At 40.7% G+C, this 24,752-nt stretch overlaps 2 protein-coding genes across 3 annotated transcripts in view; one reads left to right on the plus strand and one right to left on the minus strand.

Annotated features, from left to right (window-relative positions):
• Nucleotides 1–6,965: 6,965 nt before the first annotated feature.
• On the minus strand, nt 6,966–12,468 carry CEP19 (centrosomal protein 19). 2 transcript variants are annotated; one of them, XM_069065033.1, is made up of 3 exons: nt 12,311–12,468; nt 11,065–11,266; nt 6,966–7,918 (listed from the first exon to the last, which is right to left on the minus strand). In XM_069065033.1, the coding sequence occupies exons 2-3, from the start codon at nt 11,192–11,194 to the stop codon at nt 7,557–7,559; spliced, it is 492 nt and encodes a 163-aa protein (XP_068921134.1). In that variant the 5' UTR covers nt 11,195–11,266; nt 12,311–12,468; the 3' UTR covers nt 6,966–7,556. The 2 variants fall into 2 exon arrangements, with proteins under 2 accessions (XP_068921134.1, XP_068921135.1); XM_069065034.1 differs by lacking the exon at nt 12,311–12,468 and adding an exon at nt 11,926–12,241.
• A 700-nt stretch (nt 12,469–13,168) lies between these two features.
• PIGX (phosphatidylinositol glycan anchor biosynthesis class X) overlaps nt 13,169–24,752 on the plus strand; it is a 23,169-nt gene continuing 11,585 nt past the window's right edge. Inside the window, exons 1-4 of the mRNA XM_069065048.1 lie at nt 13,169–13,460; nt 15,321–15,384; nt 16,117–16,258; nt 21,458–21,671. Coding sequence (XP_068921149.1) covers nt 13,169–13,460; nt 15,321–15,384; nt 16,117–16,258; nt 21,458–21,671 — 712 coding nt within the window. The remainder of the gene's footprint in view (nt 13,461–15,320; nt 15,385–16,116; nt 16,259–21,457; nt 21,672–24,752) is intronic.

Here is a 24,752-nt window from a genome sequence, read left to right on the forward strand (position 1 = left end):
CCTTTCTGTTGGTTCAGAAGCCCTGAAGAAGGATTTTCTTGTTGTATGTTTACAGAAATCCTGGGAGAGGGTTTTGCTAATGTTTTCAGGGGTTCTAGGACTGTTCTACAGACAGAGGATGAATTAGTGAAGAGACTGGCAATGTATCTTGTGGCCTTGCTAAGCCTTGTCTCCCCAGGAACTAAGATTGCTGAGAACTTGCCTTGTCAAGACGAAGAAAAGACCTCCATTTGGGTATTAAGTGCTGAGCTTAAACTTGATGTAACTCTGGGGTAGATTCAATTGAGATCCAGGGGTGGGGAACTTTTGACCTTTCTGTGCTCTGTGATTGAACAAATGAATGTATTTTACTTATGTTTGGAAACTAATCTCCATTTGAGAAGAGGGACTATGTGGTGGACTAAATGAAGGTATAGCCTAGGGGTGGAGTAGTATTTAGAACAGGGACTTTGTAATTGATTGAATGATTGGAAGGTCCTGGGGTGGGGTAGTACTTGGAGATTATTTAATCACACTTAGTAAATGCTGTATTTTGAATGATGTCATGTTTTGATTTTCTCTGTTCTTGGTTTGTCACTGAATAAAATGGAGAGCACCTATGCTGGTATTTTGAACCTTGGGAAGTTGCCTTTCCTTGGCATTACATTACAGTATCTGAGGCTGGAACCGATCCCGGGTCCTCCTGACTCCGGGACCGGTGCTCTTACTCACCGCGCCACCTAGCCACGGACTATATGTCTGTGGTCAGAAGTCTGGTCAAAGTAAGTTTGGAGATGCTTTTCATGATAAGACCGGCCCCCAAGAGAGAAGTGCTTTCTGGCCCAAGGAAATAACTCATAGACAGTTCCCCAGGATGTAGAAGTTTTGAGTCTTGCCTTGGAGGGGAATCACTCTCTTATGAAATAGGGATTCTTGAAGTATCAAAGTGTCTGTTTCATTTTAATCATACTAACATATTTTCAATTTGTTTTTTAAGGGCAAGTTAGTCTAAAAACAACAAAAATTGGGCATTATATCAAGTAGGTGCTTGCAGAATCTCAAAGGTATACAATTGATAAGAATGGACCCCCAAATCCATGCCACCAAAATTAAGTGAGAGTGACATCTAGTGGCAAGTCAGTGCAAAGGTTTTCATCTCACTAGAGAAGGGTAGCATGGGTTTCCTAGGCTTTCCAATGGCATGATGAGACTAAGAATTTTTAAGGGAAAAAAGCTTGCCTAATAATCTAAAACAAATGTTAATGCAGAATCCTTGGCTGACTTCAAGTCTCTCCCCCCACTCCAGTCCATCCACTGCTCAGCTGTTAGTGACCTTTCTAAAGCCCAGTTTGGACCATGTCCCCTCCCTCTCCAGTGGCTCCCTATCAGCTCCCGGATCAAATATAAAATCCTGTTTGGCTTTCAAAGCCCTTCATAACCTAGCTCCTTTCTATTGTTTTAGTCTTCTTATGCATTACTACGCTCTATGAACTCTGCAAACCAGTGACACTAGTCTGCTCCTAGAATAAGACACTCCATCTCTAAACTCTGGGCTCCTCCTCCTTGTCTCCTGGCTTCTTTCAAGTCCCAGGTAAATTCTCATATTCTACAAGAGCCCTGTCCTTAATGCTAGAGCCTTTCATCTATTAATTATTTCCAATTTATCTTGTCTATAGAATGTTTGTACATAATAGCTATTATTATTATTAATAGGTAACATTTATATAGGGCTTATTATGCACCAAGCACTGTGCTAAGCACTTTACGATTATTTCATTTGATTCTCACAACTCTGAGAGGGAGGTGCTATAATTACCCCCATTTTACAGATGGGGAAGCAAACAGAGGTTAAGTGACTTGTCCAGGGTCACACAGCTGATATGTGTCTGAGGTAGCATTTGAACTCAGGTCTTCTTGAGGCCAAGCCTTGGGCTCTAACCACTTTAACCTGGCTATACATGGTTGTTTGCTTGTTATCTCCCCCATTTGACTATAAGCACAATGAGAGCAGAGACTATTCTTGACTTTCTTTATATTCCCAGGGCTTGGTGAAGTACCTGGAACGTGGTTGGACTTAATAAACATTTATTGAAAGACTGACTAGATCTATGACTGTGAGTGCTCAGAGCTGTCTGATAAAGCTGGGAAGTTCCTGACGCCTTTTCCCACAACATATGTTTGTCAAAGTGGACTTTTTGCACTTGTTGCACTGAGATCTAAACACTGAAATGTGCTGAATGCGGAACTCAGGTCTTAGGGTGAATTCTCTTCATATCTACCATACTTCCAATTTTGGAAAGCCACAAAAACAACCACCAGCCCTTTCACTAAATGTCTCAAAGTTGTAAAGAGGACGATGGCCAAGGGTAGCAAAGGCCTTCCAGCTGCGGAGTTTCACAACCTTAAGTCATCCTTGACTTTTCCCTCTTTCTCTCCTCTTGCTGATTCTACTTCCCCACCATCCATCGGTCCTGTCCTTCCTATTCATGTAGCCCCACCCACATTATCGAAACCCCCTTCTCACCTCCCATTGTGCCTTGGGGCTCTCCCCTCTCTAATCCACCCTCCCCACAGCTACCAAAGGAATAATCCTAAAGTGCAAGCCTGACTGCATCCCTCCCTTGCTCAAATAGCTTTAGTGATTCCCTATTGCTTCAATCTGAAGAAAAAATACAATAGATTATAATAGTGTCCTCTATCTGCCTTGCAAAACCCTTCACAATGAGCTTCCAGGTTATTTTTTTTTTTGCTTGATTTCATACTATTCCTCCACATCCATTCTAAGTTTCAATCAAATTGGTTTACTTGTTATTCTTTGAATATGACAAATTATCTTTCCTCTTTCTCTTTTTTCCCATAGGTTGGCTGCCCCAATGCCTAGTACGCTTTCTCTACTGACTTCTATCCCTTGGAATCTTAGTTCCCTTCAGATTGAGTCCAAGTGCCACTTTCTAGAAAATGGCCTTTCTTTATCTCTCTAGTTGTGGTTGCCTAACTCACATCTACCACTAATCTTACTGGGACTAATAGCAGCAGTAGATCCTTTTGTAAAGATATGTGGGTATGGCATTAAGACAGTGAACCAAGTAGAACTTTGCTCCATTTTCTGGCTTCCTGCCTCGATTTTCATGTAAGTTTTACAACACATCCCACTTAACTCTCGATGTCTTATCCTCTTTCCCCCTCCCCGAAAGGCTTAGTCTCATCTTTGATCTTAGGACAAGTACTGATTCTAGGTAAGGAGGATATGAAAAGAGGTAAGCCAATATTGGTACTATGGAAAGACCACTGTCTCTGGTGTCAAGGAATATGGATTCAAATCCCATCTTGGGCATATCACATAACCTTCCTGGGCCTCAGTTTGCTCCTCTATTAAGATGAGGAAGTTGGACCAGGTGGCCTCTTCAATCCCTTTCAACTCTAGATCTATGATGCTTTGAATGGAATCTGGGTTACTCTTACCCAGCTCTTGTCTTTGCCTTATGCCCGAGTAGCAAAATCTCTGCCTGGGACTCTGATACTGTCTTGTCTCTCTCCTCCACTTGTTTCAGGAGTTAAAGATTGGACCTGAGTCCTAGACTCTGTGGCTGGGCCAGTGCTTCCTTCTGGATTCCTGATGCTTCCTACTCACCTGCCTCAAGTTCCTCATGTTATCTACCTCAGTGGAGTTTTCTGGTGTTCAGGCCCTGGTTATTCCTAGGCTTGCCCACCAATGAATAAAGCACCAGCTATTAGTGGGTTGTGAAAGACCTCTTTCAAGGAAGAGATGACTCAAGACTAGACTGGCTAGAATTGAATTGAAAGAATAGAATGAAATAAATATTTTATTTAGCCTAATCAAAGTAATAGATGTTCTTCATCCACTTGGTCTTTCTTGTGTGGATGAACAGATCCAACTCCATTAAGCAATTATAAATCTCTCCTAGGAGAATTTGATTTTGTGGTGTCATTTGTATGTTATTTGAAAACAAGTGTATTTGAAAGACTTCACCATCCACAGAGAATCTTTACTTATCTTGGATTCATACTGGATTTCTTCTATCACTTTGCTGAGTATATCTTTCTCTTCATACTTCCCCTGATGTGTATTATCAGAGAGTTATTGAACAGGATTACTTCTGCTGTTATATATTCCAAGGAATTCAGAATGATCTTGATATGTGGGTGGGGGATATCCTGCTGTAGAAGATATGCAAGGCAATCTTTTATTCTACCAAATTAAGTGGTTTGTGTTCCTGTGTGATCAACAAATGATAAGCACAATGGAAGCTCAACACTCTACATCTTTCACTTAATTGTGAGATAGTAAGTATGGCCCATTATTACATATTGCTTGAGAAAGTCTGCTTGTTCCCTACTAATGCTGATCCAGATTGCCCTCAATTCATGTATAGATAACTTCTATAAAGATTTGTGTAGATGTGAGAGTAGACATAAGTTGGTAATTATTGATGTTCTCATATTTCAACATGCATTTGGATGGACACAGGGTTCTACTGATAAATATTTAACAACTGGTTTTCTGAAAAGGAAAGCAGGCATGATGCACTTTTAAATTTAGTGTGTATTACTAATATTTTATGCATCATTTTTGATAATCCACCAGAAAAAAATCAAGCTCTAATTTGTAGTATTTGCTGATTTCCAAGATGTAAAATGCCCACACTGTAAATTTAACAATTGGCTCTTGAGAACTAGCTGACTCCAGCATACTCCTGGATAAACACCTTATGGAATTTGTCCAGCTGTATGTAATCTGGGAAAGACAGCATAGCTGGAAAATGAACTAGGCCTGGACTTACAACAACTAGGTAGTATAGTTGAAAAAGCATTGGACTTAAGAGTCAGAAAGACCCACGTTCCAATATTGTCTTAGTCATTTATTAGCTGTGTGGTCCTGTGAGTCATTTAAACTCTCTTGGCCTCAGGATCCTCATCTGTAAAATGGATATAAAAGTTGTTTTGAGGATTAAATAACATGCAAAGTACTTAACAAACTTTAGAGTGGTATATAAATGCTATTATAATTAAAAGGAGGAGAGTAGCTGACTTGCTTCTGCAAACTGCAAGCCTTTTTTTTTTTAATGACTCCAAGCTTCTCTTTAAAGCAAAGGCCCCTATTTTCACTACTACCATCTTACTAGTGTTGCTATATGGCAATGAGATGTGTAATTATACTGCCTTTGAAGAATTAATAAATATTGTACAGAGAGCAATGGAGAGGCACATGGTGGGTGGCAGCAAGCTGCAGTATGTATGAAACAATGAAGTTTGAAGGATGGCATTGAGGAATTGTATTAGAGATGGACTGGTCATCTTCTGGCAAGAGAGACAGATGACAGGTGACAAATAGGGGGATCCACTGGTGCTTTTTTGATGATGAGAAACAAGGATGACTTCTAATACACTGGTTGGACCCCGTGGTGAACTTTTGGGAAAACATGGACAAGTTACACAGAATGGGCAGATATGGACTGACTGATAGAGATTTGCATTGGTGGAAGGCATTCCTGGTTGAATTCCTATTCACTGACAGCCCACATCCATTTGAGTATAATCAAGATACAGGGTTGAGAGAAAGTCAGACAGAGATAAAGGTAGCTTCTGAATAGGTATGAAGACTTAGTTATGAGACTTCAGAGTGATTCCAAGGGAGACTTTTGACATGGTGGAAATAGGACTTATAGTTTTTTGGGTAGTATTTCATTATTATTTATCTGATGATCTCTTGGGGCTAAATGTGATGTTAGCTTATTAGTCTGTAGTATTTCCCAACTATTCCATGAAATCTCCATGTAAATAGGGACCGCATCTTCTCTAATCTCTGTATTTTCTCCAGTACCTGGCATGGCACACTGTGCCAAATACGCTGTACACAATACATATGTAATGTTTATTTGCATATTCTTAATCAGTTCATTTACCTGCCAATCTATCATTTTCAAATCTTATATATGTTTTTTACTTTTCTCTGTATAAATTCATGAACTTGTTCCATGAAACTTGTAAAAGACAGATATTAAATTTAATTAAGCAGTAACAAAATTGTTCTATTCGTGTATATGCCCCCTTTTTTCTCCTGTGCATTTTAAGAAATGTTTTTTTTTTTTTTTAAGCAATTGGGGTTAAGTAACTTGCTCAAGGTTACACGGCCAATTTGTTATTTCTGGGTGTGGTGCTGAGTATCTGAGCCCGGATTTGAGAAATGTTTTATTGAAGCTTAATACATGCTTGTTTCCTTCCTTCTTGCAGCCTGGAGCCAGGACTACTCCTCTTTGCAGGTTCTCTGCCTTCAGACCCCATATTCTTCCCTCTATACAACAGTGCCTCCCAAGAGAGGAAGAACAAGTGGTGTACAGCTTGGTAAATAACAGCCTAAAGTGTGGGCCAGGCCAGGGCACAGAGCCTTTTAAAGAGGAGGAACAACAGAGAGGGAGAACCTGTGTGTTTTCTCCCCTAGAAGCTTATATCCGCTAAGACTTGGGGTGGTTATATTTTCTCAAAAACCTATACCCCCTATGCTTCTGGGGGATGCAGTTAGTACTCAAATGATTTTTTATTTCACATTTCTTAGTTTTGCTTCCCTACCTAAGCCTGCAAACTCCTTGAGGACTCTGTTTTATATATAAGGGCTAAGTTTCAGCCTCTTCAAAGAAAAATCCCTGTCCATGACATCACTGATAAAACTCATATAGGAGTGAACAAGTAGGAATTCTGACAATTATTTTTCTACTTCTTTAATGAATGACTATTATTTTCTTTAATGAAGTACTTTGAGCTGTTATAGAAAAATTTTTCTACCCTAAGTAATATTTTGGAAAAAGGAGAGTAATTTCTACCGTGTTTCCCCGATAATAAGACCTATCCTGAAAATAAGCACCCCCCCCGTGAAACGCACACCGCGCTCTGAGCTGCATCCAATCAGAGCTGCAGCAGTGAGCGCGTCATCCTGTTCTTTATTGAATTCATTATTGAATAAAGGTACATTTTTTTGTTCACATTTACCTGTTTATTAAAATTGCTGTCAATGTTCATTAAAATAAGCCCTCCCCTGAAAATAAGCCCTCTGGTGTTTTTCTGTCCAAAAAAATAATAAGACAGTGTCTTATTATCAGGGAAACACAGTATGTAAAGGTCAACTGTTACATAAAGACCTTTTCTATAAAGATCCAAACTTATGAACTGGACAGACTGTTCTGGTCATTCATTTGGCACAGGTAGATTCTGCCTACTTGATGTAGCATTAGGAGTTCAGAATTGGGGAATCTCTATTGTATTAGCCTTTTCCTGGCAGGCCAAGCCCCTTGCTCCTCATCAGAGAACATTTGTTTGATCCTGTAGAGTACCCCATAGATATATCAATGGCAAGCTCCATGCCAGGTTAAATGATTAAGAAATACTATTGCACATAGTAGGGGCTCAATAAATATTTGTTGATTCAAAAGTAACACAGTCAATTCTATTTCAGCCCAATATGCATATTTAGTGTCCTTTTGAAATTCTGCACCATCTAAAAAATGTTGTCTGAGCTATTGCAGATGTCTTGGTCTCCCAATAAACTTTGACTTCGTTTAGTATTAGAACTCATCATCTGACTCTGCATCCCAACTACAAGACTGTAGCTGCTCATCCTGTGGGAATTCAATTTCAATGTCATAGACAAAATCTGGGTCATCCTTCTTTTTCTGATTCTTCTTAAAGAGTTCGTCCATGATGCTCTTCCTTTTGGCAAGCTCCTTATCATCTAGCTTGTTCAGGTCTTCCTCAGGATCAATGGTTGTTTCCCGCTGAATTTGTTCCATAGTTTGGTCCAAGGTTTGCCCCCTTAGAAAACCTTTTAAAAAAGTGAATAACTTCTCCAGCTGCTGCAGAGACACGCCCTCAAGGTAGACCTTGTGTCTTGGGTTATACTTTAGCTGTTCAGCAGCTCTACTGCAGTCTTGAAAAATGAAAAAGTTATGTACACTGTCAGTGATAGAGAAATGAAAAGAAATCCTTTATAACCTGTAATGGCACCATCTAACAGGGCATCAGTGCTGCATTCACACACATACTCTACCTCACTTCAATCCAATTCACACAAAAGTCAAGACACCACCTGGGGTCCTCTTCAAAAACAAAGGATGCACAACAACACATACACACACACACATGTTCATAAGTGCTTCACAGGTGCTGGCTGTGCTCATACCTATGTTTTGGGTCTGTTGGCTTCTCTGCAAGCTCACTCTCTTTTCCCCATATAGATTATGGGGAGGACAGAACTCTGCCAGTAAAACATCTGCTTTTCCTGGGGCATATTCATTATATCTCCCAAAATGCTGATAATGCTCCATAGGGTTCAGCTCTGAGATGCAGGGTCCATAACCTATCTAACATGAACAGCTGACTGAGAAGGGCACTGATCTCTGCCTAGCACTAGAATCCAACTTCTATTCATTCAATACAGAATTGGCCCAAAGGATGTCAAACTTTAGATGTTTTTCTCATACCTTTTAACCATAGCCCACAATGGTAGTGGTGTTGGGGACTGGCACATTCCAGGTTCCGATGGGCTCCAAGGAGAAGTCTATAAGTGATTTGTTCATTCTTTGCATATAGAAATCATGAACTATATCCACTGGGCTGATCTTACCCTCAAGCAGGGTAGGTAGCTGTGGTATATAGAGTAGCAATCCTCATCTGTCTTATTTCACTTTCAATTTTTTCTGCTTCTTCAGAGAGAGGCAGGCTGATGGGCAGTAAGCATTTATTAAGCACTTACTGTATCCAGGCACTGTGCTAAATGCTTGGGGATAAAAATACAGGCCAAAAAGAAAAGGCAGTCCCACCCATCAAGGAACTCACATTCTAAAAAGAGGAGATACACAAAAGGGAGCTGACAAAAAGAGAGGAGCCTCCCAAAAAAAGCCTGTTCTAAGAAGCAGCAGAACTGTTCAGGCCTGGCTTACCTCTAAATCAGAAGCTCTTAATCTGGGGTCCTTAGACCTAAGTTTACAAACTTGGATGGGAAAAAAAAATATCTATCTATCTGTATTTTCATTGGTTTTAAAATTAAATTTAGCATTTCTTTCAATTATGAATTTTTAAAAAAGCAACAATAAAACATGATTCCAAGAAGGGGTCCATAGACTTCATGAGACTTCTTCAGGTATCCACAACATAGAAAAGGTTAAGCATCCCTGCTCTAAGTGCTGGGGTCAAGCTCCATCTTTCTACTACACTAATACTAGCTTTCATTTCTGGTTGTAGCAAGGCGAGTTCTGCAACACAGTACAGAAGGAAAGTGCTAGATTTGGAGTTAGAGTTCCTCAGTTCAAATCCTGGCACTACCTGTAGGAACCTGGATAGGTCATTAACCTCGCCTATAAAATGAGAGGACTGGACTAGATGACCTCTGAGGTTCTTCCTAGCTCTAAATACATGATCTTATGGTTCCCTGGATCTGGTCTTAGATTCCCTTCCCTAACCCAGGGAAGTAGAGAGTTTGCATTATGCAATGGAAGAAATATTAGACTTGAAGTCAGAAGCTTGAGTTTGAATTCCTGCTACTATCTGTGTGATCTGGTCAGTGACTTGACCTCTCTGAACTCCAGTTCCCTTACCTGAAAATCAGAGATAATGATACTTGTACAATGTAGATTAGGAGAGTATACTCTAAGCTCTAAGCATTAAAGCATTAAAGAAATATATGCTATTATTACCAGGTCTGTGAGATTAGGGAGATGAATGGTTTCATCTTTAGATGTTCCATAATGAATATCGTAATTAGTGTTCAGTACATTTTTCTTGTATCCTGGATGGGTATCCAAATTTTCTATTTCCTTCTGCTACTGACAAGATTGAGTCATTTACAAGGCAGGAGCTAAGTACTCATTTTAGCTTGTATTAGTTCAAAGTATAGGGGAAAAGTACCCCTAAAATTTATATTTCTACTATGACAAGTGTATGGGAAGGCAGGAATTACAAAATCTGGATCTGAGTTGTAGTTTGAGGCATGGGAAATCAAAATTAAGGTGAACACTTGGGCATTCATTGTTCATTAAATTTTGGATTTGCAAGTTGTTAGAAATTTTTAGTTCTGTCACTAAAATTTTTCTAAGAAAATTCCTTTTTCTTAGAAAAATTTAGGTTTTATTTTGGTCAGGACTGATTGAAGGAAGGGGGGATGCTTAGTCAGGATGAGAAATGATCACTCTCTTCAAATATTTGGAGAGATTAGATTTTTTTTTCTTGGTCTCAGAAAGCAAGACCAATAGGAACTAGTTGCAGGGAAGGAGATTTCAACTTAATATGAGAAAAAGCTTCTTTTTAGTCCAACTAAGTTTCCTGTGAGGAGAAATCTTTATACAGAGGTACCGTGTTTCCCCGATAATAAGACACTGTCTTATTAATTTTTTTGGACAGAAAAACACCAGAGGGCTTATTTTCAGGGGAGGGCTTATTTTAATGAACATTGACAGCAATTTTAATAAACAGGTAAATGTGAACAAAAAAATGTACCAGCAAGCAAATCACAGGGGAAGAACAGGATGACGCGCTCACTGCTGCAGCTCTGATTGGATGCAGCTCTGAGCCAGGCGTGCGTTTCACCGGGGGGGGGCATACAGAGGGTACCGTAATGTAGCATGTAGCGCAGGGGATCACCTTCACTACAGTAGCAATCTCAATAGGGCTTATTTTAGGGGGAGGGCTTATTTTAGAGGAATCTTACACAGTAAGGGGAGGGCTTATTTTCGGGATAGGTCTTATTATCGGGGAAACACGGTAGCATGATCACTTGCAGGGGATCTTATGGAAGAGATTCATGATTTAGGTGCCTTTTGGACTAAAGGCCCCCTGAGGTCTCTTTCAGTTTTTTTTTTTCTTTTTGGAGGGGGGAAGGCAGGGCAATTGGGGTTAAGTGACTTGCCCAAGGTCACACAGCTAGTGTGTCAAGTGTCTGAGGCTAGATTTGAACTCAAGTCCTCCTGACTCCAGGGCTGGTGCTCTATTCACTGCTCCACCTAGCCGCCCCTCTTTCAGTTCTTAAGAGTCTATTCTAGTAGAAGTGAGTTAGGGTAGGCAAGATAAAACATTCGATACCTGAAAACTTGGAAAAGTTTCGGATCGGCATGATACGCTGGCGATTTTTGTCCTGGGCCTCCCCCTGATAGATCAAGATAATGGCTGGAGGCTGGAATCTAATTCCACATTTCTTGGCAGTGTACATCATTCTAATTCACGGTCGCTGGGCAAATCAGAAGGAATCTGATGGAAGCATTCTAGTTGGTTGCATAATGACTCCCTGATAAAAGAAAAGAAGATATTTCAATTCCATTTTCTATTCAAGTATCTGATGTTCCTCTTCCTTCCACACCTCCTACCTTCATAGGTTAGTTCTAGGGTTGCAGGAAATTGAAGAGAATTGCTATTTCTCCTTAGAGTAGGCCAGAAAATTTAGTGGGGGTATGTGTAGTTTATCTACAGGTGTGGTTTTGTTTAGAGAATTCTTGGAGCATGATGTATTTATTACCCCCTAGGTTGGATCTGAATTCCTGGATCAACTCCAGAGCCTAATCTAGCCTCCCAGAGGGGTAATGCTGACTCATTCAGCAAATATCTAGAGAGGTAGTATGCCTTAAAGGAGAAAAATCAGGAAGGCCTGGGCTGTGTGATCACAGGCAAGTCATAAACTCTCTGGACCTAAGCATCCTAATCTGTAAAATGAAGATAACATAACCTCATAGGAATTTGGGGGAGACTCAAATAAGATAACTGTCTGGGGGGCTAGGACAGTGGTTTTACCTCTCCAGCAGTATCCAGTACCATAGTGCTGGCTATGCTAAATGTTAAGTACAGCTTAGGGGTGCTAGGATGGCCATTCTCAACTGTTCAGCTGTTCAGCAGCATACGGCCAGTTGGGGTTACATGTCCAGTATTGCTCAGAAGCGTGGCCAGACCCACCTGTCCAGCTGTGTCCAGTAGTGTAGGGCTAGCTGAATTAAAGGTCCATCACTGCCTAGGAGCCCTAGGCTGGCTGACCCCACCTGTCCAGCACTGTCAGGTAGTATAGGACTGACAGCTAATGGCCAGCACTGCCTAGGAGCTCAAGGATGGCCGGCCCCACTGCCCAGCTGTGCCCAGGAGCGGCAGGAGGGCTATCCCCACGTGTCTGGCCGGGCTGCAGATCCAGCACTGTCCAGGAGCACCAGCCCGACCGGCCCCACGAGGAAGGCCCGTGCCCCGAGGAGGAGAGCGAGAGCGGGCACCGAGAGAGGCCAAGCCGGGCTCAGCCTCCCGTCGGCACGAGGGATCGGGGTGGGAGCGGGGGATCCTGGCCAGGGGCTACCTGGGTCTCCCAGCAGGAGGTGAAAGAGGTCACAGCAGCTGGCCCAGTACGGCTCCGGCTCCAGCTCCGCTCGTACTCGGCTCGGCTCTGGCTCCAGGCCGCTGAGCCATCACCACGGGAACAGCCCCCGGCCTACGTCATCCACGGCCCCGCCCCGGCTCACTGAGGAGGCGGGCCCAAAGAGGGAGGGGTAGGGCGGGGACTAGAGGGGATGAGGAGAGGGGAGTGGGGAGGAGCTGGGAGGGCAGAGGAGAGGCGGGGCTCAGATTGGAGGGGGGAATGGAAGGGAGGAGAAGGGAGGGGCAGTGAGTAGGAGAGGGGAGGAGGGGAGGAAGAGTACAGAGTAGGAGAGAGGAGAAGGGGTGAAGCGCAGAGGGGAGGCAGTAAGTGGGAGAGGCGGGGCTTAGAGGGGAGGAGGGAAAGAGGGGTGGGGCATAGAAGAGGCGGGGAAAGGAGGAGGGGCGGGGCATAGAGGAGGCGGGGAAAGGAGCGGAGGACTAACTGGAGTAGCGTCCCATCCCATATCGCTTTAAAAGTTTTGCTGGGAGCTTTTCCTCACAGTAGTCCAGTGAAATAATGTAAGCATCATTATCCCTCCATTTTACAAGAAATAGGCTGAGAGAGCCCACGGTCACAGCCTCTCCCTCCCGCCCACAAGTCCAGCACTGGTTCTGCCACACCTCATTCATCTCTCCGGGAAGGGGGACGGGGCAGCAAGATCTTGGGCTTAAGAGCGACCAGAGAGGTCATCTAACCTAACCTCATTTTATAGTTGAGGAAACCAAGGCCCAAACAGGTTGAGCAAGAGGAATGGGTAGGGGAAGGGGGTAGAGGAAGGAGTTTGCTACACTAGGTCAGATGTCACGGCGGGGGAGGGGTAAAGGGAGAGGGGAAGTGTTCGCGGGAGATGCGCACGCGCCATCCTACGGCCCTCTCCACTCCCGAGCCCGCGTTGGGAAAAGAGTAAGGGCTCGGAGCCGGGGGAGGGGCACGGCGAGTGTTCTGCTCTGCGCATGCTCCCCCCTTTCCCTTTTCCAGTCTTTTCCTGGGGGGCTCTCCCACTCCGGCGCCCTGGCTTCTCGGGCGGGGGCCTGCCTCCTGGTGTGGGGGGCCACAGTGCTCCTCCACTGCGGCGCAGCCAACCACTCGGGTAAAGGGAAGGCAGAGGGAGGCCCCGGGAGTGCCAGGCTTGGTTTCTGGGCCCAGAATCGCGCACTCCCAGAGTTAGCGTAGGGCCAGGAGGTGGAATGAGGAGGGAGATTTAAAGGCCGGCTGCGGCAGTCCCCGCAGTGCCCGGGGCGAGGGCTGGAGAGGAGAGCCGCTGACCTTTCTCGCCTTCTTGGGGGCGGGCTTGGAGCCCCTGCCCACCTCTTAACGCATCCCGAGTGCCCTCTTTGCTGGGAAGGAAGAAAGCACTTCCTCCAGCCTGGAAGGACTTGGTGTTTTCTGTTTCCTTTTACCTGTTCCAACTTAAACGGCAGAAAAAGTGCGTTTCCACGTACGCAGCAGAACACAAAACGCGAAGCTCCATTTCGAGTCTGTTGCTTTTCCTTTAGGCACATAATCGAGTCTGCACGTTATTCTCCAAACTGGAGCTAATTTTTTAGGGCTAGCATATAATACGGATAAAGCAATGTCATGTCCAAGGGCAGGAACATTCTCAATAAAGTAGCAGCAGCCCTTTTTCTTTCCCTCACTCCATACGGGAAGGCTGCGAAATAATTAATGGCTTCAGGGTTTTTAAAAAAATGCTATGATTAATACTGTTAATGTTTGCATGACCAGAAAACGGATTTGAAATGTTTGCAGGAGGCAGGAACTAACTTCTAATTCTAATTTCCTAGTGAGGAAATGTGGCAATTTAGACTCCGGGGTTAAGTAATTGGACCTAAATATTTTCGTTGGCAGTGACATCTATTTTTCTCCCAGTCTTGAAATAATTATTTCTGTGTAGTATTGTAAGTTTGGGCTTGTTGCAATCGAGTTTACTGAGCACTCCCCTCTAGAGTGCACTCCTAGTAAAATTTAATTGCCTTTAACAAAGCAGAGTTTTAATTTCAGGTTTGCATCCAATTTTGCTTTAAGTCAATATAATGTAGTAAAGTTTAGATTTACGTAAAATAAATTAGGGGTACTTAGATATTTAAGAGGATTCACAGTAGCAAGCTGTGAACAGGGAGCTTTCCCAAGGCATTTAAAAATGTTAATATTTACAAAATTTGATTTTCATTCCTACAACTTAAAGAATTTTTTTGGCCATGTTTTTTGTCATTAACTCAGTAAACTCACTTGTGGCAGAATATTGGGGTAGTTTAGGTGTTGTAGTGGATAGCTCAAGGGCCTGGAGTAAGGAAGACCTGAGTTCTATTGTGACCTCAGATATTTACTAGCTGTGTGACCCTGGCAAGTTACTTAACCTTGTTTGTTTTAGTTCCTCATCTGCAAAATGAGCTGGAGAAGGAAATGGCAAACCACTGCAGTATCTCTGCCAAGAAAATCCCAAATGGGGTCCTGTAGGGTGGAAATGACTAAATAACTGTGCAGAGAATATTATGCTGGGGAGCTTTGTTGTTATTACTAGATTTTAACGTTAAATGCTGTTATTATTAGATTGCTTGTTACTCTTAAATTTACGACTTTTTAAAAAATTTCCTCTCACCTTTCCAACAGAATATATAGACTACTTCTATTTTATAGATATGGAGACCGAAATAGAGAAATTGCCAGTATTCTCACAGGAGGTTGCTGTGTACTAGAAGTAAAATGAACATCTGGGTGTTTGGTTATGCCTTCATTTGAAGTCTTGGGTTTACATGAAATTGCTTCAATTAAAAAAAAACACTTTATTTTAAGAAATTCAGTTAGGTCAGATTTTCTAGGGAAGTCAATAGAGAATTTGTTGCAACTTCCTTAAGTATATTTTCTTTTCAGGACTTATTACTTAAATATATATATATATGGGGAATCTATTTCGTCAATTTTGTAAAAGGTCTCTTTCAATTGTTTTTAGGCAAAGATACTAATTGTTCAGAGATTATCCTGATACAAGAAATTGTGAAAGATGGCTTTCATAGGTAAGTTTTCATAATAAATTGGTGGTCACTTGTTTCACAATGTTCCATTATTGGACAGTTTGCTGGAGGGGAGAAGATGGTTTTAAGGCTTTCAGAACCCATGTGGAGAGAGTGCTGTGCCTGGAGTCAGGAAGACCTGTGTTCAAATGTGGCATCCAACACTTACTAGCTATGTGGCCCTGGCCCTGTCACTTCTACCTGCCTCAGTTTCCTCATCTGTAAAGTGGGGATAATTTTAATACCTATTTCCTAAGGTTATGTAAAGATCAAATGAGATAATATTGTAAAACAAACCTTAAATTACTATGTAAATACTAGCTTTTATTACAGTTATCTATTTGAAGAAATATTATGAAGCAGTTTTTATGTAGCATGTAAAAAACAAGCTTTGCAGAAAAAATGAGAAATTATCTTAGATGGACCACGCGAGAATAAGAAGAGTTAGACATTTGGGGTTAGGAGGAAGGACATAAAATGTATTGTAACTATAAAGACTATAAAGTGAGTTGAGTTGAGGGGAACTCAGGTGAAGTATCTGGGGAATTTGGAAAGAGCCACAGCTTGATTGTCATAATTTGACCATTAAGTGAAAAGTCTTTATCAAAAGAACTCATCAGTATAACTGTTTCCTAAAATTAGTACAGCTTAATTTTGATGACATGTTGCATAATGTATGGTTCCCATTTGGCAACTGCATGAAGAGTATTGATTTTAAATTTATTTTTCTTTTAGAGACTTGCTGATAAGAGTGAAACTTGGCACAAACATTGAAAATTCACGGACCTGCAATGTTTTGATTAAATATCACCTTCCAACGGGATTATATGTAGACCCATATGAATTGGCTTCATTACAAGAACACAATGTGACAGAGGTATAGTTAATAAGTAAAGTTTGGGTGTGATTATTAGGTTGTTTGTTCTTTGAACATTTTAAGTCAGAGAGCTGAAGCTTGTAGAGAAAAGTAACAGCATCAGCCAGGAGATGGCTTAATTATTTGTCCATCTTATTAGTCATATCTTGGAAACATTTCAGGGTTAATATCAAATAACCATTACCTAGTACTTTGAGTTTTACAAAGTGCTTTCCTCATAACAACCCATAGTAAGATTGTACACAAATTTTATTACCTGAATTTAACAAACGAGGAAACTGAGGCATGGAATAGTTAAGAAGGAAGGAAGGAAACAAGCATTAAGTGCTTATTATATGCCAGATAGTGATACAATTACAAGCAAAGAGAATGACAGTTCCTGCCCTCAATAAGCTGACATTCTAGTGGCTGAAGAAAAAACACAAATGCCTGAAAAGGAAGGGTGGGGGCCTGGTTTTAGAATACCAAGAAAGCTGAAACTAAAGGGAATAAAAGCTGACTGTCCCTTCTATGAAATAGAGGCTGCAGGAGGAATTCACCAATGGTGGCCCTTGTCTCGTCATACCTGGAGGAATCAGCCAGGCAGTGGTAGGCTACTCCAGGGTTAGGGGGCCTAGTAACTGAGGGAAGTTTCAGAATGAGCTGCCTTAGAGGGGGTTTTAAAATCTAGAGAAACAGGAACAGGAGGGAGGGAAAGGAGCATTAAATGACTTTATTCATTGCTACTTCCTTATCCTCTTTCCCTGCAAAGTATCTCTTCCTACTATTTTAAAGAGCCATTGGCAGCTTATTTCCTTTGAGAGTAGTCCTAGTTCCCCCATGAGAGTTGATGGTATGCCAGAATATACCCCCATCCAAGCATGCCAGAAAAAAGAGACTTGAGCCTTGACTTTCCTCCCCCAATTAAGTTTTGTTCATTTTATTTTATTTTTTCTTATTCTAAATTTGGCAAATAGCAACAAACATGAATATTCCCATGTATATAGGAGAATAACATAAAAAGAAGATTGCATATAAAAGCATGAATCTCATTTCATATAGATTTTTTTTAATAAAGTATTTAAGAAATTCCACACATTGGTTCCAAAGCTGTCCCTTTTTTCAGTGATGCTTTCTGAACTTCTTTTTTATCTCTCCTTTGCATTTTCTTTAAATTCTTTATTAACACTTCTTTTTTTTTTAGATTGCTATTGTTACCTACCTTTCCCCTCAAATCTTCTCTTGTAACAATTGAGCATTGTCAAGTAAAACAAATCCATATGTTGATCGTGCTTGACCCTACTTTTTAAAGGCTTATACTTATAAGTTTCCTGAAGTAAAGACTGCTATTTTTTTGGATGGCTTTTTATAGAATTTTTAAAATAATAATCCATACAGAAGCTCATTAAATGGTGTTGAATGACTTTTAACTAACAGATCTCAGAATTTCTCTAATTTCATAATCATGATTCACAACCTTGTATACTTGCTCCATAAGTTAATTTACTTCTTTATAGAATGAATTTGCAAATCAAATGTGGTTGGGAAACATCAAATTATTGACACCCAGTTATTTGTGTTTATTGGGAGCTCTTTCCTTCTGCTTAGCTGTATCATGGTTGTGATCCTGGTCAGTGGGCAGATAAACTTCATGAGAAGGAGGGTTGCGCTCCCAAACTGAAGGGGTGGAAGGGAGCTCAGCTGTGGAGAGATGTTTGTTTTGCTGAGTGGGACTGTTATCTTCATGAAGTAACTCCCTGTCTTTGGGAATTAGGACCAGATTTGTAGTATGGAGTAGCTCTCTTTAGTTTTTGAGTACTCTGAGAAAAGAAAGAAGTTAAGATGGGTTCATTTGGAACAAGTCATGCCAAACTAACCTCTTTTCCTGTTTTTGATAGAGTTATGAGTTTATCAGGGAATAATCCTAAAATAAACACAGGATTATAGGATCCCAGATTGAGAACTGGAAGGGACCTTTGAGATCCTTTAGTCCAAACCTTTCATTTTGCAGGTGAGGAGACTTATAAATAAAAGAGTCAAAATAAGTCACAAATTCAGAAAGTGGTAGAGCTAAGATTAGAACTTAGGCCCTCTCACTCTAAATCCAGTCATATTTCCATTATACTATGTTTCCAAACAGTAGTATAAAGGAAAACAAAACCCTGTAAATGTTGTTTATGGAGAGCTCCCAGTTATGAATCCCTGAATGTGATTAAAACTGAGATGCTTTCTTGGGATTTACATTTTTCCAAGCTGGTTGACCTTGCCTGAGGCTTTCTGGCTTTCACTTCTAGCATCTTAGGTCATCTTTTTCCTTACATTTGCTCCAAGCACTGAAAGGTGACATGACTAAGTACCTCATGAAATGATATTCCTTATTGGCTGTGGACTCTGATTGCCAGCTTCTTTGATGGTCTTTTTAAAGATGAATCTTGTGAACTATCAATCCATTTAGGTGGGACTCCTTTCTACCATGTGATTTCATTGATACCTTCATCTGAGGATCTTGGAAGACTTTACAAAGGATGTATCACTGAGCTGAACTTGGGCCTCAGTTTCTTCATCTCTGAAATGAGGAGGGGGGTTTGACTAGATCAGGGGTGGGAACCTGCAGCCTTGAGGCTACATGTGACCTTTTAGGTCCTCAAGTGTGGCCTTTTGATTGAATCCAAACTTCACAGAGCAAAGCCCTTTAATAGAAGGATTTGTTCTCTCAAACTTGGACTCAGTCAGAAAGCTGCATCCAAGGACCTTGAAGTCCACATGTGGCCTCGAGGCCACAGGTTCCCCATCCCTGTACTAGATGATCTCTATTTCCAGGTCTAAATCCTATGTTGCCTTGGTTCTATGTTCATCTCCTCTGGGCCCTCACCATTGCTTGGCATGAGTTCTAATACTCTATTATTGCAGTAGCCTCTTAACCTATCTTCCTTCACCTACTTTCTTTCTCTCTGTTCCTCCCTGTGCTAATACCTCCATCATCATCATCATCATCATCATCATCATCATCATCATCATCATCATCAACAACAACAACACTTTAAGATTTCCAAAGCACTTTACAAATATTTCATTTGGTCCTCAAAACAACTTTAGGAGGTAGGTGCTGTTATTAGGTCCATTTTCTCAAATGATATAATATTTGTAAAAAATACCTGGCATATAGTAGGCACTATATAAATGCTTATTCCCTCCCTTCCCATATTACAGATAAGAAAACTGAGGCAGATGGAAATTAAGTGACTTACCCAAGGTCACAAACTAGTAACTGTTTTAGGTCAGATTTTATTTCAGGAAGATGAGCCTTTCTTACTCCAGGCCCAGGGCTCTATTCATTGTGCCACTTAGCTGCTCCTAGCTATTTCTAGTTTTTTCTTAGGCCTTTATTCTGTGTGAAAAATACATGAAGTCACACAACTTAGACTTCTTAGACACCTCTTCTCAGAAATCTTTAATTACTTTCTTGTTGTCCAGCAGGTAAAGTTCAGACTCCTTAGAGGGCTAGAAAATAGCGCTCCACTATCTGGTACCATCCTATATTCCCAGATTTCTAGAATATTTTGCTCCTCCATGTAGCCCATTCTCTAGCCAAACTATATTATGTTCCTTGTGCATGACCATGTGCTTTCTTTATCATGAGCTTTTTACAATATTCTTTAGGCCTGGAATCTCCTTCCTTTTTCTTTTTGCCTATTGAATTCCTAACCATTCTTTTTTCAAGATAAATTTTTATTGGTATCTCTTGTTTTTATATTCTTTTACAATTTTTACAGTGTCCTCCTTTCGCCTTCCATACCCATCCTCTGTAAAAGTTATTTTTTTTTAAAGGAAAAAAAGGAGGCAGAAGAGGAAAAAAAATAAGGAAAACCAAGTAATACATAAAAAAGTCCGAAAATATATGCACTATTCCATATGAAAGGACTTCCTATCTCTGAAAAGGGGTGAGGCGGGTTAACCATGCTTTAAAATTCAATTTAGATGCCATCTCTAGGAAGCCTTCCCTAATTTCTCTCCTTTAAACAGTAAGGACTTGGTACCTCTCTAATGCAATTGCCCATTTTTTGTATTGTCTCTTTTTTTGTATGTAATTTTATATCATCGTTATTTTTCCTTTACCCATGAGAAAGGATATGGCCTTATATACTTTTTTGGGGGGGAGGGACAATTGGGGTTAAGTGACTTGCCCAAGGTCACACAGCTAGTAAGTGTGAAGTGTCTGAGGCCGGATTTGAACTCAGGTTCTCCTGACTCCAGGGCCAGTGCTCTATTCACTGTGCCACCTTGCCGTCGCTGGATATGGCCTTATTTAAATCTAATAGTGATTGGTAAACTCTACTACTCATGAGTTATCATTTGCATTGTGTCTCATGCCGTATTCATCTTTAAAGTATCCAGAACAGACTGTATACTATCTGAGAAACATTGACTTCCTGACCAGCCTGACCATGGTGCTTTGTCTTCTACATGACTCCCTTATTTGCGTCTGTGAAGAACAGGAAACTATTAGAATGACTTAATCACTTTAGCCTCCACACTATCCTTTTTTTTTCTGTGTTGTTTTCTTTTTTAATAGTAGTAGATAGCACATAGATTTGGCAATACTGACATAATTTCACCCTTTCAGGAAAATAGTTTATTATCAAAACCAGGATGCAGGGGGAGGTTATGTCAACGGTCATGCTTCTACAAGGATGAACTCTGGCAGCCCTCTTTTCTAAGAACTTCCTTGGGTTGTAGTGACTTTTCATGTAGCAGCCTCAACAAAGGCTTGAACATAAGAGTCGTTTTCTTTTAACTAGTCAGCCTTAATTCAATACAGTTCATAATTTTTCCACTCTAGATTTCAGGGGCTCAGTGAACTTGAATGGGGGGGAAATGACATCTTTATTTTCATCAACCAGTAACTGAAATGTAGTAGTTCCTTCAATTATGGATGTAGGCAACAAACGACAGTATTAGGCTTCATTGGACTGCCAGAAATTGCCATCACACACACACACACACACACACACATACACACATACTCTCTCTCTCTCTCTCTCTCTCTCTCTCTCTCTCTCTCTCTCTCTCTCTCACACACACACACACACAGTGGGGAGAAAGTTATGTTGAATAGGGGAAATATGCCAATCAATTTGTTTTTTCCTGCCTCTCTGTGAGTAGCAAGTCTTTTGGGATTTTTTTTCCTTTTTTCTAGATAATTGTTTTGTCTCTTTACAGGCAATGATAATTCAAGATACAGTTGACCTAGAAGCCCCTGACTATATGTCTGAAGAATCTGATATCTTTGTTTATGCCAAGTCAGATTCCCAGTGCTCTGAGTGTTTCAGAACGATTTTGCCTATTCACTGCCGGTATCACCAGCCTGAAGAGAAAGAAGAAAGAGCTTTTGTGGTGGTGAAGAACCCAGAATTATTTGTCAATTGCTATAATGGTAAGTATTGTTTTTTAAAATGCCCCTAAAGTAAGATGAGCAAGTGTCTCATAGGAATAGAGGATGGACCTTTGATCTCTTTGGTCCAGGGAACTACTACTCCCTGGTGAGGAAACTCACTCTACCGGTGTAGATTTGTAATGGGAATGCAAATTTGGAAGATCTTCCCTGCCCCTAGGCTAAAGTGCACCTGAAGCCTGGGGTGGGAGGCTTGTTTTTCAGTAGATACTTGTTGATTGGCCAGTGGGTCAATAAGGTTGTTACATTCTCTGAGCCAGGAGAAGGCTATATAAGCCCTGATGTGTAGCTTTGTTTTGGGGGCTCACTTTGAGAAGTGTTCTGTGATTTGATATGGATTCTGGGAAGCTGTTGTCTGGAGCCCCCCCCCCTTTGAAAAACCCAGATGTTGAAACCCAGATGTTGATTGGGTATGGATGTAATGGCTGGACAGTTTGGAAAGCTGTCTACTTGATCTGTTTCTGTCTTGATAATTCTGCCTGTATACTTTGAAGTTCGGGGTGCTGACCTTTTTCCCCTGACCAAGGTAAACAATATATGTCTGACTGATTAAAGTAAGCTTGTTAACCCCTTTTGAGTTGCTTTCCTTTAACAAAGCAGATCCAAGAACCTGTATTGGCAGCAAACCCTGAGGAGCTTGGGGTGCTTGCTGCTACAAGATTACATCTTTTTTAGGTTATAGTCTTAGAGAGTTGCCTAGAGCACTGAAAAGTTAAGTGATTTGCCCAGGGCAGTGAAGAAGGTGTGTGTTTGTAGCAGAACTTGAACCCATATCTTAGCCTCAAGACTGACTTTCTGCTACCCCATTCTATCCTCTCTTATAGAGAATCTCTCATAAAGGTGAATGATACAGTTGACTTTTCATTTTTCTTTTATTGATTTGGGAATCCTTTTTAACTCTGAAGCTGCCTCTTTAAAATGTGAATTAATTGAATTTAGAATGAGCCAAAGACAGATGACTCTACTAAGTATTAATTATGTTGGAAAATTTGGTAACAAGTTTATGATCACCACATATTTTATTTCACTACATAAAAGTTGTCAGACCAGGTCATTCTAGTTGTCCATTCAGACTAGTATTCTGGCTTTTTTTTTTTTTTAAATCAAATGCTTTATGTTAACTTCTAGTTTACATCATTCATTTCCCAAAGATTTTGAGTTACAAATTTTCTCCGCATTTTTCCCCTACCCACCACCCCAAAATAGCAATCACACTGGATATCCCCTCCTCTAATCTGCTCTCTCCCATATCTTCTCCCATATCTCCTCCAACTTTCCAGTAGGGCACGGTGGATCTCTATGCCCCAGTGCCTGTATGTCTTATTTTCCAATTACATGTAAAATAATATTAATAATAGTATATATATATGTATATGTATATCTATATATTTTAAACATTTGATTTTAAAACTTTGAATTCCAGATTCATTCCCTTCCTCCCTTGTCACTCACCCTTACTGGAAAGATAGCAATTCAGTATAGGTTGTACATGTATAGCTATGCAAAACATTTCCATAGTGGTTATATTGTAAAAGACTGATTATATTTCCCTCCCTCCTATCCCACCTCCCACTTGTTCTGTTCTCTACTTTTATCCCATCCCTTTTCAAAAGTGGGTGCTTCCAACTTCCCCCCAGCCTGCCCTCCATTCCATCATCCCACCTCTCGTCCCCTTCCCCCCTACTCGCCTGTAGGGTGAGATACCCTATTTAGTGTGTATGTCATTTCCTCCCTAAGCCAAATTCAATGAGAATAAGGTTGACCTATTCCCTTTTGCCTTCCTGTTCTTCCCCTCCATTGTAACCAATTTCCCTTGCCTCTTCTGTATGAGATAGTTTACCCCATTTTGTCTCTCCCCGTCTGCTCTCATGATTTTCCTCTCTCACCTCTTAATTTCACCTTTTAAGTATCATCCCTTCCTATTAAATTGGTCCTGTGCCCTCTATCTATGTATACATGTAAGCATATATACACATTCACATATATATTCATATGCCCATATACCCTTCTATATAGACATATATATATGTGTGTGTTTATATATATATATATGTATATATATATACATAACACATTTTTATAGTTTTTCCATGTAGGCATGTAAATAGTTCAACTTTGATAAGTTCCTTATGATTTCTTTTCCCTGTTTACCTTCTCATGCTTCTCTTGCTTCTTGTATCTGAATGTCAAATTTTCTATTCAACTCTGGTTTTTTCATCAAGAATGCTTGAAAGTCCTCTATTCCACTGAATGACCATATTTTCCTCTGAAACATGATACTCAGTTTTGCTGGGTAGGTGATTCTTGGTTTTAATTCCAGCTCCTTTGACCTCCAGAATATCATATTCCAAGCCCTTCAGTCCCTCAGTGTAGAAGCTGCCAGATCCTGTGTTATACTGATTGTGTTTCCATAATATTCAAATTGTTTCTTTCTGGCTGCTTGTAATATTTTCTCCTTGATCTGGGAACTCCAGAACCTAGCTATAATATTCCTAGGAGTTTTCTTTTTGGGATCTTTTTCAGGAGGTGATTGGTAGATTCTTTCAACCTCTGTTTTGCCCTCTGGTTCTAAAACATAAGGGCAATTTTCCTTAAGTGTTTCTTGAAGTATGATTTCTAGGTTCTTTTTTTGATCATGGCTTTCAGGTAGTCAAGTAATTTTTAAATGATCTCTCCTGTATCTATTTTCCAGGTCAGTGGTTTTCCCAATGAGATATTTCACATTGCCTTCTATTTTTTCAGTTGTTTGGATCTCTTTAATAGTATCTTGATTTCTCATAAAGCTTCCATTTGCTCCAGTCTAATTATGAAGGAATGATTCTCTTCAGTGAGCTTTTGAGACTCTTTTTCCATCTGGAAAATTCGGCTTTTTAAGGCATTCTTATCCTCATTGGCTTTTTGGGCCTCTTTTGCCATTTGAGTTAGTCTATTTTTTTTTTTCAAATGCTTTATTAACTTCTGATTTACATCATTCATTTCCGCCAGATGAGTTACAAATTTTCTCCCCGTTTTTCCCCTACCCCCCCCCCAAAATAGCAGTCTCACAGGATATCCTCTCCTCCA

Source organism: Petaurus breviceps, unplaced genomic scaffold, assembly GCF_028583685.1.
Source record: "Petaurus breviceps papuanus isolate PSGF00001 unplaced genomic scaffold, PetGlider_PUasm1.0 90654, whole genome shotgun sequence".
Lineage (NCBI taxonomy): Eukaryota > Metazoa > Chordata > Mammalia > Diprotodontia > Petauridae > Petaurus > Petaurus breviceps.

Coding starts and splice junctions, on each gene's coding strand:
- CEP19 (XM_069065033.1), bottom strand. CDS start 11,194: ATGATGTACACTGCCAAGAAATGTGGAATTAGATTCCAGCCTCCAGCC. Junction 7,919..11,064: donor AAACTTTTCCAAGTTTTCAG/GTATCGAATGTT, acceptor TCATTTTTCAAG/ACTGCAGTAGAGCTGCTGAA.